Source organism: Erithacus rubecula, assembly GCF_903797595.1.
Source record: "Erithacus rubecula genome assembly, chromosome: 6".
NCBI lineage: Eukaryota > Metazoa > Chordata > Aves > Passeriformes > Muscicapidae > Erithacus > Erithacus rubecula.
The window spans coordinates 11,115,966-11,135,206 of record NC_136688.1 but is presented as its reverse complement, the minus strand read 5'-3'; the positions used below and the strand labels follow the sequence as shown (position 1 = coordinate 11,135,206).

Sequence of the window (19,241 nt, the reverse complement as noted above, 5' to 3'; positions counted from 1 at the left end):
AACACGTGCCCAGAGCTGCTCCACAGCCCTGCTCCTGTGACTCAGAGGCTCCTTGCACAGGCACTTGACACAGTTTCCCAGATTTCCAGAAGGACACTACCTGTCTGCTCAGCTGGCAGCTGCTGCCTCAGCCCTTTTTTCCTCTGTCACTCAAATGTCTGCAGCTTTCACCTAACCCACTGGAAGTAAATGGTCCAGAAATAAATCTGGTACTGAGATACCCCAAAGCATTTGGAAATGGTTGGTGATCTTAGAGGTTTTTCCAGTGTTAATGATCTTGTGATCTTGTTTCTAAGAAAATCTTCTTTTCTGGAGAGGATCTTTAGGTTCTGATAATATGGTCTTACTTTTTTACAGGATTTTCATGGAGCCTTTCAAGTGGGAGCATCTTCCAGGTGGGGCTCCTGGGCAAAACTGGGTGGAGAATCTCAACTTTACAAAGTGTGGAGTTGTTAGGTAGAAGACAGACAGTTGTGGGTTGAACAGGTTCCAGAACTAGGTGTCAACAGTGGAGAAAGATGGTAAAATGTGACCTTGGATGAACATCTACAAGTACACCTGCACTTCTCTCTGGAAGCAGAGCTGAGACTCTGCCCTGTCCTGGCTGCTCTGGAGCCCTGGAACAGCACCTTTGTTCAAAGCAGAGATGATCTGAGATGTCTCTGCATCAAGAGGCAGGTGACACCTAATTTATATAACATAACTCTGCTTTGAAGTGTTTGTCCTCAAGGGACTGTGGAGTGGAGCTCAGAGGATACTGAGCCCTTTGTGGAGAGTTCAGGAATGCTCTGCATCCATCCACAGTCAGTACACACATTCCTGTGCACACTGTTTTTCTTCCTGGATTTCACCTCCTTCAAGACTCCCTCTTCTGTGACTATGATGTGCTGCTTTCCAAACATAGCCAGGAAATAGAAAGAATTAAAATTATTATATCTCCAGAACAAAACTTAGTGAGGAATCCATAATTCAGGAAAAGGTCACATTCAGAAAGATCTTTGCAATCTTTTCAAGTGACAAAATCTTTTGCAGAGGCAGAATTTTGTTTTGGAAAGGAAATTCCAGTAATTTGCTGCTTCTGATAAAAACATTAAAAGGCACCATGTCAGTCAGGAGGAGAAAAGGATCAGGTTTTCCTTTTTTCAGTATATTCTGGGTTAATCTGCATCTCAGATTGAGCTACTTATCAGGAATACCATGTCTCATGAAATGGAAAGAGAAACCTAAAGCAAAACCAAGGCTGGTTTTCTTTTTTTAATAGTCAAGTTTGCAATGGAGACCTGGCCTTGAGTGGTTTCATTTGCTCAGATATTTTAAATTTTTGTTAATTTTGTTTCATTCCTTAGTCTAGATATCAACAGTAAATTAACACAGGGTTTTCTTCTCTGTGAAAACAATATTCTTTGCAAAAGAGAAAAAAACCAAATCTGTGAAAAGCTATCCTTTTCCTCCCAGGCTTTGGTTACAATGTATGAGTAAATAATAAAACCCCAAGATGTTAATTGGAATGAGGGTTAAAATCAAGTTCTGTATTAACCTCTATGAACCCCGTCATCTAAATCTCCCCACAGAACAATAAATTGCATTAAAACACATATTATATAATTTTTTTTTTGCAATTCCTATTAAATGAACCCTTTGTACCCTTCAGCTTCATGAAAGTCAGAATCCCAGGGGCTCTTCAGTGGCTTTAAGATCTATACAAAGATAATCTAAATTTATAAATTCTGCAATTCTCCTCTCCCAAGTGCTCTGCCTTGTTACAAGGAATAAGACCCAACATGAACAGAGGCAAAATTGTAAAATGCCAGCAACAAACCCATTTTGTTTTCTCATTGTTGCATATTTGGGTTGGTTTTCTCTCAGACCAGGCAGAATTTTTGTGTTTTCTGTGCCCAGTGCAGGGCACCCACCTGAAATTTGGCATCCACAGAAGAAAAACTACCCAAAGGGTGCCCGTGTTCGAAAGTTTGTGCTAATACAGGGTTTGTGCAACCTTAATTAGAAACAAAGTGGCCTAAGCCAGGATTAAACACCCACGATGGTTCCATGGGTACACACAGAGCACTTTCCCCCCTTCCCATGGGCCTTGGGCCGCCTTCCACCCCCTGCAGCGAACGTGCCATTGATGATATTTGGCCATAATTCCTTCCCTGGCCTTCACCACCCACCTCTGTCCCTCCTCAGCCACGGGTTTTGGGGAATGTTCCGAGGGCAATGTGAACATTTGGCCTCAGAGATGTCCCTCATCCATAAACTCTGACATCCTGCCCTGCCCCCAAGGGCACTCAAAGTTCTCATATTCTGCTGCTTCTTCTGCAAAATTTAATTTTTCATTGATGCTTCAGCAATTGCTAAATTGTTAAAGTTGCTACAAGTAGCAACTCCTACTTGTAGTTCCATGACCTTTTCACTATTCTTTCTATTCCCAATCTGCTTCACAGGTTGTCCTTGAGTTTGTTTTGCCCTCTTTGCTAGGGATGTAAGTCTCATAATTTTATACTTACTCCTTTATTTTGGTAACTTTGGGGTATTTGCTGAAGACAAATACTTGTGGCTTTCTAGTCCCACATATTTCTGATCTTCCTTTTGAATGAGGGGAGAAGAGGGAACAAAACAAAGAAAATGTCAAAACCTGAGCTCATTGCAGCATCTCCATTCACCTTTTATTTTCCTTGGGCAACACCCAGCATTTCTTACCTCACCTTGTTTCTTTTTCCTAACCGACTGGGAGATGATCCTGGAAAGGAATTCAGGCTCACTTGTTAGAACATTGGCATCCCTTCTTGCCAGAAGTTATCATTCTATCTTGGTCTGCATCTAAATGATGGGTAGGGGCTCATGTGAAAAGGTCTATTATGCAGAAGGTGACCTAATTAGGATAATATTGCCCACAGGCCTGCCCTGAGCTCTTCCTGAGTCAAAGCAAACATTATACAAGGAATTGTCATCTATAAAACTGAGTTATTCTTGAATTTTTATATTACCCCTAGAGGACAATCTAGCATTGCTCCTGCTAATTGGGCTAATTAACCTTGGTACTAAGAATTTGCACTTACAGTATATCTTGAACTGGTATTGATTCACACTTCAGCTGCTGAATATTTCTTTATTACTGACAGACTGAAGTATTCTCTGCTCTAAAACTTCTCATTTTATAATCAAGTCACTGTCTCTTCTTTTATTTGGCTCAGGGAACACTGAAAATTCTATGCTCTCACAAAAAAATCACCAAACGGACAAGAGCCTAAGTGATGAGCTAAAAAAAAAAAAAAAAAAAAAAAATTTATTGTGAGCAAAGCCAAGGGAGAGTACTATGGATCAGTCAGACCTTTGGAAATTTTGCCTAAGGGGCATCATCATAACCAGCATTTCATATAAGCTGTCATGGGTGCATCATTACTTTTTGCTGTCTCAAAACTATTCTTGGTGGAAACTCCTCCCCACTTTCTGAACATTTAATACCAGTCCCTGCAGGAGATGCAAAACCCAGAGACACCTTTTCCAGTGTAATCCTCTTCCTTTCCCACCCATGAGCAGTGTTGCATTACTGCACTTGTCCTCTACCTGTTAGGAAATCTCTTTATATTCCTTATAAAAGCATCTTGGGAAGCAGCAAATCCTCCCATTTAGGAGAGACTCAGCTGCATTCATCATCCATCCTGTGGGGATCTACAGCTTGATTTCCCCTACTTTTCTAAAGGTGAGGAGAATTCCATAAAGAACACCATTCCCCTCTTCAGGAATTTGGGATAATGGATGCAAACACATCCACAAGTTGGGCAAGGACTGCAAATCCACACTAGTAACAAGTCCAAATAACTGGGTATTGGGAAGGGAAAAACTACAGCATTTCCTCTTTCAGCTGCCCCATCACCCTTAACTGCATGAACATCACCCTGACATTTTTATAATTCCAGTTGCTTCATTGCTGAAGATGTTCCTCCCTGATTTGGAAAAAGTGACTTATTCCAGGTTGGAACCATCTCTTTGTCCAATGATATTCCACTTAACTGGGTAATCTTCAAAGCCTTATGAACCTCTGACATTTGCAGGAACAATATCCTCTTCTCCTTGCCATGACCTTCCACTATCCCATGTTGCTCCAAGCCCAGTACAGCCTGGCTTTGGACATTTCCAGGGATCCAGGGATAGCCACAGCTTCTCTGAGAAATCCATTCTAGGGCCTTGCCACCCTCACAGAGAAGAAATTCTTCCCAATATCCCATCTAACCCTCCCTTCTTTCAGTCTGAAGCCATACCCCCTACTCCTGTCTCTCCATGCCCGTGCCAAGGCTCTCTCATGATCTGATCCTTCCCCTCTGATCCTCTGGGATGTCCACCTCACCTTCTGATGTCTGACTGCCACCCTGTGGCTATCCCACAGTGTTTAGGTTCCATTTCTAAGGCTAAAGGCTTTCCACTAGATGGCAAAGTTTAGGCTGGTGTTCTTCCAAGGTCGTGTGTTTCAGTGTATTTCTTGAGCCTGGAAGACTCTCTGGAGAACTCTTCTCAAGCCTGTAAAACTTCCAGGAAACTCAGCACATTCATATCTGGTTATGCTGAGTCAGGTCCCCTTTCAGTCTTACCCTTCAGGACTGTCAATCAGCTCATCTGTGTTATTTTTCCTGGTTCTCCAGGCATTTGGTTTATTGTATTGTGGATGTTTCCTCCTTATTGTGGCAGAGAAAACACGGGAGAGGCACATTCTGGAGAAAGAGGTTTATAACAGTTCTCTCTCTGTAGCTGTGGACAGGCATTTGTTCCACCTTTTACAGTGTGAAGACTTGCACAGATGTATTTTACTCTGACGACATCAAAAATTGTTAAGATAAGGAATTTTATTAATAGACTTTCCTCCATCCACAGTTGTAATAAGAGGGAAAGAAATGGAGCAGGAAAAAACCAAGGTAAAACAATAACTAAGCCCCCTTTCTTTATGGTCTTAATCAACAGGTATTTAATGACTGTATTATTACTCCCATTACAATTCTATCCTGTGCTTAACAACACTCTTGGCCTGAGAAGATGCATTTCTTCCATTCCCTTGACACATCATCCTCATTTTGGATGTTGATTGGGAAAAAATTCCTCAAAATCAATCCATCCCTCCTGGATTCTAATCCACCAGTCCCTGGGGGGGCAGGGTGATGGAGCATCTTCCTTAGTGATGTGGCAGGTGCTACATCCTGGCTTGGCATATGTGACATTGGGGCAGCAAATAAAAGACCCCAGGAAAGGCAGTAAGACTATTCAGTAATACCCACAGGATTGGGGGGTGTTTGGAAGGCACATCATCCAAGATGGAGACCAGCAATGGTTTGGCTGAGGTGTGCCTGTGGATATGCAGCTGAATGAAAAGTTAAACACTTTTAAACAGCAGTCTGACCCCCACCACCTTTCTAACTTCCTTAGATTTGTCTGTTGCACAGGCAGGAATGCCTCACTCTCCATGGGCCAGGAGTCAGGAATTCTCTCCTTTTAACAAACCACCCAGAGGTTCAGAAAAGCCCAAAGCTTCAGGTCATCACAGAGTGATTATGATCACCTTCACACAGAATCATTGTAGAATGGTTTGGGTTGGAAGGGACTTTAAAGCTCAGCTCAACCCATTCCCTGCCATGGTTTATTGCATTTCACTAAACCAGTCTGCTCCAAGCCCTGTCCAACCTGGCCTGGAATGCCTTTGCTTCCTTAGTCACTCTTGTAGGGATCCTGGGTATGGATGGGACAGGTTTCTCTCTTCTGACTCTCAGTAATGGCTTTGTAACACTCCAGAGTCTGGCAGGGTGGAAAACCCTTGCAAATCCCCATGGAACATCACCAGTGGCCAAATAACCCAGAGGCTTCCAGAGATGTGGAGGGCAGCATTCCCACAGAACATGGCACATGGAAAAACTTCCACTCCCCTGTTTCCCTGCCTCAGTTAGGGCTCTGACTACATCCCATTCCTAGAGAACTACTGCCTGCACCTCCCCACCAGCACAGACTAGTCTGGGAGCTCCCTATTACAAACAGGGATTTGAAAATACTGAACTCGCCCCAGTCCCTAGAGTTTCCACATTTCCCTAATTCCCACATTCCTTGATTTCATGCTGTCCCAACTTTCTTACTACACTCACAATGAGAGCCACCCCAAAAAGCCTATGTTAGATAAGAAGCTTCCCTCCTATATACTCAGGAAATGAAGGATCAGCATATGGAAAGGAATCTGTTCCCAGTCCCAAAGCTGCACTCAGCTCGGTGGGACACAACCTCTTCCACCAAGCTTTTCCCCAGAACTCAACATCAGAAAAGAGGAATGAAAGAAGCACAAGGAAAAAATTTAGAGCACATATTTAAAAAAAAAAAAAAAAAAGGTAAAATCATATTAATTACATTCACCCATGGAATTAAGCAGCACCACCTCCCCACCTCTGGCTTAGCCAGCTCTCCTCAGTGCAGGATCTTCAGGGTGACCACCACAGGAGGCAGCAAGGCTGGGGAATTCCTCTGCAGGGATCCACTGCTGCTTATTTATGTAGATAAGCATCGAGCCAGAGCTCCCCTGAATCTTTCAAAGAGCTGTCAAGAGAGAAACAAGGGAATGAACCCCATTCAGAGCCTCATGGGGAGAATTCCCATCCAGAGATGAAGCAAAGGAGATCATGAAGTGATTTGGACCAGAAAGGACCTTTAGAGGCTGCCCCTCCCCTCCCCTTTTCATTCTGCAGCACTGGACACCCCTTGACCTGAAACACAGCAGGTCAATACTCACTGCACGATGTCTGCAAAGGCTGTGAGCAGAGGCTTGCACTGGTACTCAATGCCATGCTTGGCACACAGGGACTTCACCAGAGGGGCCACCTTCCAGTAGTTGTGCCGTGGCATTGTAGGGAAAAGGCTGTGGGAAAAGGAGGTGGTGATTAAATGGCATCCCTCACCAGCACAAGGAATCCCAGCCCCTCTGCTGTGCCTAATTCTGGATGTGCCCCGAGCTCCCCTTGTGCCACAGTCCTGGCTGCCCTGCAATGGTCCCTCTTCAGTGTCTGTGCTGGGAATTCTCCCTGCTGTGCCATACAACTTAGCTCTGAAGTGGTGCTGGTGCTCACTGGCACTCCAGAAATTTTCTTTTCGCAGTTCCTGTTCTGCCCCCACACCAAGAGCACAACATTAACCCCCATTATCTTTTGCTCTTGTCTCAGCTGATAGAGGGACCTTGGAGGCTCTTCAGCCCTGCTGTAACTAGCACTCCTTGGAACTATTCCCAACCCGTTTCCACTCACTGGTGCTCGATCTGGAAGTTCAGGTGGCCACTGAACCAGTCATTGAACAAGGACTGATGAACATTGCAGGTTGCCTGGAGCTGAGAGGAAGAAAAAAAAAAAGAAGTCCTGTTTTAAGCATTATTTTAGCAATGCCCCTTCTCAAACACAAGGTTTTCATCCCCACAGGAATTCTGGCTGGACACAACAGCTCCAGCAGTTATTTCCAGCCAACACAAGGTGGCCAGGCTGTGACAGATGGACTTTACACACCCAGAAACTGTCACAGAGCTCATAAATAAGGTCTCACCTGGGTAGAGAACCAGTCCACATTCTTATCATAATCAATGTGCATGGGGATGTGATTCATTTGTGTGACCCAGACAAACCAGTTGCTTTCTATAAACCTGTGCAAACACAAAAAAGCATCACAGATCACACACCCGTGATGTGACAAGTCAGCACAGAACACTTGTGCACACACCAGCTGGCTGTTGCCTGACAAAATGAACACCAGGAACCCCAAACATCTGTTCAGACCTACACATACCTTCTACCTCCTGCAGCCTGACAGGAAACACTCCTGTCCCACTGAAAGGATCAGGAGAGAGAACACAGTGTGATGAGAAAAATAACCAGAGGGCTGGAAAAAAGCTGGCACAAAGGATTGATACAAACTGGGCAGAGAAAATGTTGGAATTTTAAGTTGGATGATACCTGACTAACAGGTGGAGCCCCAGGGTACCCTTCACCCCCAAGAAGGGCAAGTAGGTGAGGAAGAATCTGATGTAGAAGGACAGCATCCAGGCCAGGTCCTGTAGTACAGGGGACAGGGAAAACTTCATTAAAAGGAATAATTTCTGGCTTCTGAATTTACCATCACTCCCTTTAAAACCTCCCTTAACATCTACTGATCAGTTTTTCCTCCCTAGCCTCACCATTCCCTAGCCATTCCCTGTACTGAAGAATTATCCTGGTTCCATGAGCCCAGCAGAGGGCAAACACCAGACAGGACAAGCTCTAAAGCACCACATTTTCTTCTGGATCTAAAGAGAATCAAGCAGTGAGAAAACCAAAACCCAGAACACCAGAGAACATCTTTTGTTACCCCGTGTAACTTTCACAGAGAAGGGCTGTGGAAGATCCCCCTTTGGCAAACACCATTCCCAAATCTATGCCCACATCCTTTGTGGCACACACACAACTCCCAGTAAATCTGGCACTGGAATTCATCCCTAAACCCAGGAGAAGCCCCCGTGGAGCTGACTCACCACCCACTGCTTCCGCTGCACAGCGAAGTAGAAGATGTACCACTGGAAGTAAAGGGGCACCAGAGCAGGGGGACCAACTGGAGGGACAAATAGAGCCATCAGTTATCCCAACAGGATGGGATGGAATGGGAAAACAAGGGGCAGAGTGACTGCATGGAACTGCAGACAGGGAGATTACTCACTGATGAAGAAGTACTTGTGCTGGTGGTTGTAAGGCATGAATTTCTTCTTTTGCACACCAAGCTGTTAAAATACACAAATTACTCAGGCCATGAAGACACCTGTGCACACATTCCTAAACTTCCAGGAGATGTCCTACCCAACCAAGCCAGCATCCAGTATGCCCTGGAAGCTTGGCTTGGATCAGTTTTCACCCTGCCTTGGGTGCAGAAGGGGCTGGGCAGTGCCTTGCACTCAGTGACCTGCACAGGAAGCTCTGCTCCTACAGAGGGCACAAGTTGCCTGAAAATGCTGAAATAGAAACCCACACAAACAGTTTGCTGACAAAGCAGAGTTTCAGAATTAAAAAAAAAGCTATGGTACTATTATGATACTGTTGATGAAGATGGCAGTGTGTGGAACTCCCACCTCCTTGCAATTAGTGTTGAAAACTGAGAAATGAGCATCTAGGCATGAAACTGTGTCCGCAGGAATGAGGGTGAACTGATTATCTTCCCTCTGAAGCTGCTCATTTTTCAGTGTTTGCTGTACAAACATAATAGATCAAGCCACTGGCTTCCTTGAAAAATGCCATGACATCCCTGTACATGTTCAAACTAATTCCCAATAGCCCATCCCTTAATTTCAATGCAAAACACAGCATCTAAAGTGACACTATGAATTTACACAGCTTTTTGTTTGGAGGACAGCAAATGCTAAAGCCACTCAATTAACTGCAGAGCTGTACCAGAAATAGAGCTGGAATCCAGATGGGAACCACTGTGACACCCACTGCCGGGCTGAGACCACCGAAATAGCTTCTTTCATCAGGAATTGTAAAAGTTCCAGACAGCCCTGGCTTGTCATCTGTGCTTCCATCCCCAGATCACTACAACTAGTCATACTGATCTTGGTAAAAGAGAACAACTTGTAATTCTGATCTTCATAAAACTGAAAGTCTCTCATCAAGGGAAATAGAAACTTTTAATTACAGCATTTATTTCATTCTAATCTTCCAACACTGCAAAAATAACATTGAATGAGGTTTTAAGAATATAAAGATCTCAGATTTGCTGGAATATTACTGAGGAATATTAGGGACTAGTGGAAGGCAAAGTAGCACTATATAAAATCAAACAAATTAGTGTCCAGTCTCCAAGCTCTCTGCAGCTCCCCAGATTTGAATCCTACTGCTGTCACCTCCCAGCTTCCCTCAGGTCTCACCTCCACAGAGAGGGTTTTCCCCAAAGCAAAGAACAAGGGGTGCATGTTGACATCGGGGTCCTTGCGGAAGCAGTTGGGCTTGGCGTGGTGCTGGAAGTGCAGGTGGTTCCACCAGCTGGCCGGGGCTCCCTGTGAGAAGAAAGAGCCCTGAGGAAGATGCATCTCCTGCCCTTAGTCCTCTCCTTATCCTGGGATTGGTCCTGGCTCCAGAGCAGGGCTCTGCCAGCCCCTCCCCACACCCACGGCTCACCTTGAGGTGGCCAATGACAAACTTGTGCACCCAGTGGTTCCACCTGGACTTGCTGAAGACTGACAGGTGTCCAAAATCATGCTGGAGCCAGCCAGCCTGGGCCTGGAATGAAAAAAAGCTGTCAGGAGGGTCTGTGTCTGAAAAGAGCTTTCTTCTCCCACTCCCACGCTCCTCACAACGTATCCCTGGATAGCACAAGCGCTTCCACTGCCAGGGCCCAATCCCAACTCTCCTTTTTCATCACACACCAGTGCACTCCAGACTCTGCCTAATGACTTTTAGTCCTGGACAGTTGTTTCCATGAGGAAGGGAAAAAAAGTTATGGGAAAAAAACCCAGGCACAGAGCTGAGAACCAGCATTTATTCCCTCACAAAACTGCTCTGAAATCGGCAACAAAGTCTTCTTTAAGGAGCAGCTTGCTGCTGCCTCCTCCAAGTACTTGTAATTCCAAGGGGATCAGTTGGCCACGGGAGGAATAGCTGGGGCTTTGAGAGCTGCTCTGCCCTCTCCTCTAACTCCCTGCAAGTTCCCATGGGAACACAGTGGCTTGGCCCCTGCACACTGCCTTGGAGTTCTGGCACTGTGGAGCTCAGGAGCAGGGCATGGCTTTCATCATGTGGGGAAGGCTGGAATAAGGAAGGCTTTGATGGAACATGAGGAGGAAAAAGCCAGGCAAAGCCTGCTCTACCACAGCAGCATGTGTAGTTTTGCCCTTTCAGTGGAATCCAGGGAGAAGAAGGATTTGTGGAAACCCATGACGATAAGATTTGTCCCCTGCTCATGGCAACAAGCATCTAAGTCCCAAATTGGCTTTTTGGGGCTTATTTTGTGTAGCTGCTCACCTGGACAGTGCCCAGAAGCACTGCAGAGAAGAGGAAAGGCACCAAGGATGCTCCAAAATACCAGATGATGAGCCAGGCTGCAACATCTAGCACCAAGATGTGGCAGAGACAGAGGATGAAAAAGGCATGGTTGGGCTGGAGCAGCCCCATCTTCTCCACAGTGGCACGGAGCTCACGGAAATCTTCCACCAGCTTTTTCTGTGGGGAGACCCAAAAGCATCCACTGGTCAGAAAGCACCTCAGGAACACGAGTAGGAACATAGTTTTCCCTCTAAGAGATGAAAAGGGGGAAAGCTGAGGGTCACCTGGAGATGAGTCTGCTAAAACTACAAATAATGATGTGAAATGAAGTTTCAGCCAACAGTGGTTCCAGGAGATCTTATGTACAGGGAGCTCTGACTGCCAGTCAGAGAAGTTAAACAGAGCAACTTCAACCCCAAAACCAAGTTCTTGTGACACTCACGTTCTTGCTGGGCTCAAAGCTGGGCTGATCTGGTGCCAGTTCCCCAATCAGGAGAGGGTTCATGTACTTCCTTACCAGTGCCTTGTCAAGATGAAAAGCAATGAAAGGATCCTGAAACACAGACAGAGGGACAGGATGAAGAAAAAAAACATCATTCAGGTGGCAGCAAAAGAAATCTTTTCCATGATATGCTGGACTACTCAAAAGATTCCTGTTGGGGAAACCAGTTACTTTTATTATTTAAATGTGGTGTCGATCTCCATGGAAACCAGGTGAAAAAACCCACAAGTGGCTTTTATCACTACAAATTCTGTCCATATATTTAAATTACAAATCCTGTAGGCATATGTGGCACTTTGGTATCTAATTCCTGATCTCCCATTTACCTCCTTTTGGACATTTGATGCCTATATTAGCGTATTTTTACAATCTCCCTCAACCTAAAGATGTGAGGTTTTTTAATTTTCTGGGACAATATTTGCTTGCTGGGCATCACTTTGTAAGATTCCTGCACCATGCATTGTTTATCACTAGAATTACTAGGCCATCATTGTGTGCTTTTAAAATAAAATGTGCTTTTAAAAGATTTCTAGTCAGGAAAGGGGTTAAAAAAACTGGTTGGTGTTGCCAGCTCTGGGTCAGCTGTAGCATCCTCCCTGCTCAGGGTCACTGAATAAAGGAAGGAAAAAGAGAGGGGAATCAACATTTGCATTTTCTCATTGGAAAAGGGGGGAAAAATGGGGAGGAGTATGTGGGCAGAGCAGGAGAGGATGGTACCACAAATTCAGACCAATCCTTTCCATGGAGGCTGTAAAACCTGGAGTGTAATCCCAGCTGGGGGTTAGGGGATGGCTGACTGCTCTTCTAGAAACCAGGAGAGCGAACAGAGGAGTTCTTCCTTTACTTCCCATTTTTTTCTCGGTTTTGTGGAGTCTCTTTCTGTTGATCCCCAGGGACAAAACCACTGGAAAATAAAACTTGGCAGGGGTTTCTGAGCAGTCAGCAGTTCAACTGCACCCGGCAGTGGCACTGATATCATCACCTAAAGAATGCAGCTGGCTGCAATCCCACCGTGCAGCCCTGCTCACCCCACGGTCACAGAACCACAGAATCACAGAATGTTCAGTGGGAAAGGCTCTTCAAAGCTCATCTCACCCCCCCTGCCACGGACACCTTGCAGGTTGCTCCAAGCTCCACCCAACCAGGCCTGGAACACAGGGATGGGGCTCCACCACTTCTCTGGGCAACTGTGCCAGTGGTGGGGCTTTGAAAATGCACATGTGTGCCCTGCCCTGACGAAATGTTGAACATTCGCCGATTATTTTTGGCTCTAAATGATATTCCTACGGTGGGATCTTCGCGTGGAGATCTCACGTTCCATTCTGACTGAAACACAGTCCATCAACACCATCCTACAGGTAGATTCCCACCCAGTATCCACCCTTGGGTCCAAACACATGCATTCTGAGAAATTCCTGGAAAAGGCACAAGCGGACAAAGGAAGGGAACGCCACCGGCAAAACCACCCCACATTGCAACTCCAGCAGCATTTACTCCGCTCTGCAACAGCCGCGGGCACTCAGGCACGAATGATTCATTCCTTTGTCGTGACTGAAATACAACTCTCAGTGATATTCTGCTCTGGTGCCATCTCTTGGTCCGGGAAGTTCGAGGGAGGCGAAGCAAACAACAACAACTCCGTCACCGCGTGTGCCACACGGGCGGCAGCATCCCATTCTCTCACGCGTGCAAAAATCACCGAGGGGATTTAGGCTGGCTTTTTCCAGGCTGCGATTTCTAGCCATTCCTTCAGCAACGCTTCCTTCTAACAACCATCCTGACAATCCCACATATTCCCCCGCACACAGGTCCCGGCGCACGTCTGTGGAACAGCCCGGCGCCATCCCGACACAGCTCCCTGCATCCCGGGATGCTGCTCCGCGCTCATCCCTCCTCCACCCCGCTCCGCTCACCGTGGCATCCTGCCCGGCGTAGTGGCTGATGACCCGGGAGCCCCCCGGGTGTCTCCGGCAGAAGTGGCTGATGTCGTACACCTTCCTGTCGATCACCAGCCAGCGCTCCTGCCCCGCCGGCCCCCGCCCGCTCCGCTGCCCGATCTCCTCCCAGGTGAAGCGCCGCATGTCCCCCCGGCCGGGCTCCGAGCCCTCCATGGCCGGGCTCGGCTCTCCCGGCTCGGCTCGGCTCGGCCCGGCTCGGCCCGGCTCCGCCCCCGCCCCCGCCCCCGCCCACTGGGCTGCGCTCGCCGTGCGCCCGCCCCGGGGCCGCGGAGGGGCTGGGGGCGCCGCCCGGGGGGAGGGAGCCCGGGATCGGTTTGTTGGGAAAAGCCCTCTGAGAGCAGCGAGGCCGCCAGCGCTGCCAAGCCCATCAGCCGCAGAATCGCGGGATCTCAGGAGATCCTTCAGTTCAGCCCCCTGCCAAGGCAGGGTCACCTGGAGCGGGCGACACAGGATCGTGTCCATGGGTTTGGAGACCCAGAGAGAGACTCCACATCCTGCCTGAGGTCCCTGAGCAGCCTGTCCCAGTGCCCTGCCATCCTCGGTGTACAGCAGTTCTTCCTCACGCTGGGGTGAAACCTGTGGAATTTTAGTTTACAGCCTTTGCTCCTCGCCCTGCTGCTGGGCACCACGGAAACGCGTCTCCAAATGCCACATAACGCGGCTCTTAAATCCTCCCCAGCTGATTCCGCCACTGCCCCAGACAGTTTGTTCCAGGGCTTGCTAACCCTTGACAACAATTTTCCATCATATCCAGCTTAAACATCCCCTGGCACAACTTGAGGCTGTTTCCTCTTGTCCTGTCACTTGTTACCTGGGGAGAGACTGACCCCAGCCTGTCCCGCTGTCCTTCCAGGGAGTTTGCCTTCCTTCTTTTGAACCACTTTTACAACCTGTTTCTCCTTATTTCTGGGCTGATTATGACTTATCCTCCCCACCCTTGATTTTGCTTCCCCTTTCCAGCAGATCTCTCCCCCACTTCCATCTGTTCTGCCTCTCCCTTCCAGCTGCCTCAGCCTTTCCTGTTCCTGAGACTCCTCTTGGCTGCTCATGCCTGGAAATGCAGCCAGAGGGAGGGAAGGTGTTGCCATAGGTAAATCATAACAAAACCCTGCAGATGATTCTTCAGACAGCAGGATAATGCTGGAAGAGTGAATGATGCTAAAACAGAGCAATTCCTCCTTGTGGGAGCACCATAGCAGCACCAGCCTTCTCCCTGAACTCTTGTTATTGATCCCGGATTTCTTTGTTTCCGTTCACACCTTCCAATCTGACCTAGTTACAGCAATTCCCGATGAAGGTAACCATAGAAACAAAGAGCCACCAGGCTGCATCCCCTCGCGTTCTGAGCATCACCTGATGGCTACATCACATATTGGAATCCTGTGCCCTCAAAACACTGGATTGAACAGCTTTATTACCTTCCCTTCAGCAATTGGTATCAATAAACATTAATAAAGATATTTGGCATCTTTTTAAACGTGACAATTATATCCAGAACAGTGCAGTAAATATTTCACATTCCCTTTTTCCCCATCAATTGCACAACAGAATATTTACCAACATTTAGTTGCTATTTATGACCTTTTATCGTGAATATGGTTTGGGGGGCACATGGAGATCAGATTTCTTTTTCCTGTATTTGTTGAAAGCAAATAAATTCCATCTTCCTACATCAGTTAAACCTTTGGATACTTGCTTTGAGGGATCTTAACAGGCAAAAAGCATCACTAAACTTGTTAAAATCCACTCATTTCCTTCATGTGCTCCCTCTGGTTTCGGCAGCTGTAAGGGCTGTTAATGCCTTATTAACACATTTTCCCACACGAATTGTACAAAGGCCCTTGGAATTCTCTTCCAAGCTCCTTCTGAGGTGAAATCCCTGGCTGTGATTGTTTTCCCCTCAGCAGATGATCCACCACAAGCCGCGGAGGCTCCTGGAATCACCCAGCCCTAAGCAGGGAAGGTTTCTGAGCGCTGCCAGTTGCCAGCAGTCCTTGTTTCCCCCCCCCCCCCCCCTTGTCCCACTCGGATCTCAGAGACAAGAACGGTGTCTCAGAGACAAGAACGGGACCTTTGTCATAAAAACTGCCAGGGAAAAAAACAGCTGCTGTCATAGACTCACCAGCATCCTGCATCCAGCTGGGATTCCTGGCATCAGTCCCTCTGGAGCACAATTAACCAGGTAAAGTGAGTCCTTCAGTGCCCTGGCTCCTTGTTTCACCTTCACTGCTTCCCCCTCCATATCTGCTGTCACCAACATGCTGTGACCCAGCTCCTCAGACTACCAGGAACCTCCAGGGGAAGGAAGGTTCACTCCTCTGATCTGCCTGCAAATCTGGTGACTGGGGATCACCAGAATTCGGAGAAAATATATTATAACTCCTAATTTCACTACCATGATTTGGCTGGAACATGCTTTAAAATACCCAAGTGACCTGGGTGGTGAGGGATCACTTAATATTTGGGCATCTGGTGACCAAACCAGTAATCAGGGAAGGAGGGAGATGGGTTGAAAGGATTGCAGCCTTTCTTTTCTCCTTTTAGAGAAAATGAGTTACGATAATGGATGGTGAGGTCTAAAACCACATTAAAAAAAAAAAAAAAAAAAAAAAAAAAAAAAAAAAAAAAAAAAAAAAGAAAAGAAAAGAAGGAAAACTAACAAATGATGAAAAACAGTTTACAAGGGCAGAATCTAAAAGAAGACTCAATTCCAGGCTTTGGTTCAGCCTAAAATAAGCTGAAGATTTCAGGCACAGGGGAATTGTGGTGGTGTGATTTACAAGCTTCTGTCATCAGTGCAATTAAAACAGCCACACTGATGAAGCAAAAGCAGCAGGAAATCACTAATTTAGTCACTGTGTTACTACCAGGAAAGAGCCTGGAGCTCCTGACAGCTCCCTGTAACACCATTCCTACACCAGGCTTAGGATCCACTGCAAGGATCTGTGTAACACCAGCAGAAGGGGGAGAAACTGGAGATATTCCCTTTATTCTTATTGTATTATTGGGAATGAGCTGGAGTACTGGAACAACCTGGCCTAAATGAGTTAGTGTTGTACCCAGAACTCTTTGTCTGGGTTACTAACACTTCATACCCACAATAAATCCTCGATTTTCTATACAAACAGTGTGACTGCATGGAATATTTGCTCAGTGCGTAGCTGTAATAACTCAACTGACTGTTAAAATTTAGATGCAAAATAAGACTGAGATTTGGGAGGATTTTGCATCTTGGCAGGAAAAGCCCCCAGGGATTACTGTGTGTAAGGGAGGAGATAAAAATAAGCTAATCTTTTGTCTTTCAGGAGTCATAAATTCAGATTAGCAACTGAGGGAGTGAGGTGACAATTGTTACGAGTTTTGCACTTTTGCAAGCAAAACCTGATTAAGGAAAAAAAGGAAAGAATCCGATGATAACGTGGGAATACCAGCAGGATTTTCACTAGAAGTCATTGCAAAGCAGCATTAGAACAGAACATTTCTCTCCTTATTCCTACCCTGCTGCAGAGTCTGCAGATTTCTGAGTGTGACTCCCTCCTCTGCTCCCCTGGCACTTTGTGCCCTGACCTTGATAATCCCACAGGCAGCCCAAGATCCACTGCAGAATGTGGAATCCCTGCCAGCCATGGCCACACAACGGGGATTTCTGTTCCTTTGTTGGTTGTTTCCCTTGTCAAGTTCTTCAGTTCCCAGCCACTCTCCCAGGACTGGGAAAATAGTGGAATGTGTCAGAGTAAAAAATTATCCAGAGTAAAAAATATCAAGGAATTTTTTGGTAGCAGTTTGTTTTAAATACATGGACTGCTACAGCATTCCCATCTAATCACTGTGTTCACTCACCTCAGGCTCCAGGCTCCAGCTCCCATTCCCAGCCCAGCTGTTTCCCACTATGTTTGAATTTTAAATTCAATTTATTATTTATTTTTAGGTTCAGAGCTTCTCCGCCTTTCCCTCTTGTGAAAGACAGGGAAAACCTGGGGTCTTTTCTCTCCTTACATCTATTTTTCTTTGGCAGAAAGGAAAAAGGTATCAAAAAGGTTATTAAAAGTATCAAAAAGTTTAAAGGTGTAGCTAAATCTGATTTGCACTCTATTTTTCTCTCTAAATCCTCAGTTCCTGCCTTTTTCCCCTTCAGAAAGCAGCTCCATATCTTTCCCTTGTTTCCTCCTTTTCCCACAGCATGCCTTGGAGCCACCTGGCCATATCCAGTGATGGATCTCATACTATAAATTGGGGGAAAAGGAGGATTTTCCCTACATCCATGAGGATTGCAGCACAACTACGGGGCATTTCCATGTGCTGGTGCCAGCAGAGCGTGCTGCTGTCAAAGTCTAGTCCTGTATAAAAACTACATTAAAACAAACATATCAGACCTTGCCAAAAAAAACTTATCAGACCTTGCCTCCTACATAAAACTCAACAAAGGGATGAAACAATAAACACAGAAAATGTTGGGATTTTGCTACATTTTTTAAGCTCTTTCCTCAGGGAAAAGGAACTTCTTTTAGATTAAATCAATGCATGAGACATGAGCCCATGTATAAAGATACATGGGCTACCAATTTTCCCTGCTTTTCCACCATTCCAGTCCATTCCAGTAAGATATCCTCAGATGAAGAGCAGACATGCCACTTCTAAGTGTGCTCCCCACAAAAACTCTTCCACTTTTACATCCCCCCTGCCCAGACTTTGCTGCCTTTCATGTTCCTCACCTTCTCTGCCCACATCTCGTGACTCTTTGGTTAAACTCGGGGCTTTTATGTGCCTCACACAAGCTCTTTGTGCTGCTAAAGCTACACCGGGCAGCCACTGCAGCCTTTCACCCACTTGGCCATAGAGCAGAGCCTGTTCTCCTCTCTTTGCTGGGGCTGGTTTGTGTCCCAGGAGCCAAAGAAAACTCGGAACAAGCACTGCCTGAAGCCTGACAGCCTGGCTGGCTGAAAGCAGCAGGGATTATTTTAGAGCCATCTTTCAATGGCTTGTCATTAAGTTATGGTGCAATTTTCCATGGGAAATATCCAGGTGGGGAGTTCTGGGTGCTGATTTTGCTTCTTTGCCCATCTACAGGTAAATTCAAAAATGGACCAACCTCCTTTTCTGCTCATTTTGTAGAATCAATAGAGAATCCAGGAATGGTTTGAGTTGGGAGGGACTTTAAAGCTCATCTCATCCCAACCCCCTGCCATGGGCAGGGACACCTTCCACTATCCCAGGTTGCTTCAAGCCCTTTCCAGCCTGGCCTGGACACTTCCAGGGATCCAGGGACAGCCACAGCTTCTCTGGGAAACCTGTGCCAGGGCCTCAGCACCCTCACAGGGAAGGATTTCTTCCTGCTTTGTACATATCCAGGCGCACCCACAGGATTAAAACCCCCAAATTCAAAGAGCTCAGCAAAGTTTTCTCTCATCACAAACAACAAGTTTCAGGTCCACCTTAATGTGGTGTCTGGCTGTAATTTAGTCTGATCCTTGTCACAGGGCTATTTTGAACCAAACTAAATAAAACTAGCAAGTCTTAGCAAAACATTCCTGTCATTTCTGACTTTCCTCACCCCACACCACAGGCAAGGATTGTTTAACAGGCTGAAGCCATCCTGCAGCATTAACACCGGGCAGAAACAGAGGAAAGCTCTAGCATGGCTTGGCACAAAGCTAAAGAAGAGAGATTTAGAAGGGATATTGGGAAGAAATCCTTCCCTGTGAGGGTGGTGAGGCCCTGGCACAGGTTTTCCAGGGAAGCTGTGGCTGCCCCATTCCTGGAAGTGTCCAG

General features: G+C 46.4%; 1 protein-coding gene across 1 annotated transcript; it reads right to left on the bottom strand.

Annotated features, from left to right (window-relative positions):
* Positions 1–4,823: 4,823 nt before the first annotated feature.
* Positions 4,824–13,667, bottom strand: LOC306803416 (acyl-CoA (8-3)-desaturase-like). Its single transcript, XM_079308806.1, has 12 exons — positions 13,428–13,667; positions 11,455–11,565; positions 10,992–11,189; positions 10,149–10,250; positions 9,899–10,027; positions 8,698–8,758; positions 8,516–8,592; positions 7,962–8,059; positions 7,555–7,651; positions 7,266–7,345; positions 6,758–6,883; positions 4,824–6,564 (listed from the first exon to the last, which is right to left on the bottom strand). The coding sequence occupies exons 1-12, from the start codon at positions 13,623–13,625 to the stop codon at positions 6,513–6,515; spliced, it is 1,329 nt and encodes a 442-aa protein (XP_079164932.1). The 5' UTR covers positions 13,626–13,667; the 3' UTR covers positions 4,824–6,512.
* Between the last annotated feature and the right edge of the window lie 5,574 nt (positions 13,668–19,241).

Coding starts and splice junctions, on each gene's coding strand:
- LOC306803416 (XM_079308806.1), bottom strand. CDS start 13,625: ATGGAGGGCTCGGAGCCCGGCCGGGGGGACATGCGGCGCTTCACCTGG. Junction 11,190..11,454: donor GCTTTGAGCCCAGCAAGAAC/GTGAGTGTCACA, acceptor GTCTCCCCACAG/AAAAAGCTGGTGGAAGATTT. Junction 10,251..10,991: donor TGCTTCTGGGCACTGTCCAG/GTGAGCAGCTAC, acceptor TTTTCATTCCAG/GCCCAGGCTGGCTGGCTCCA.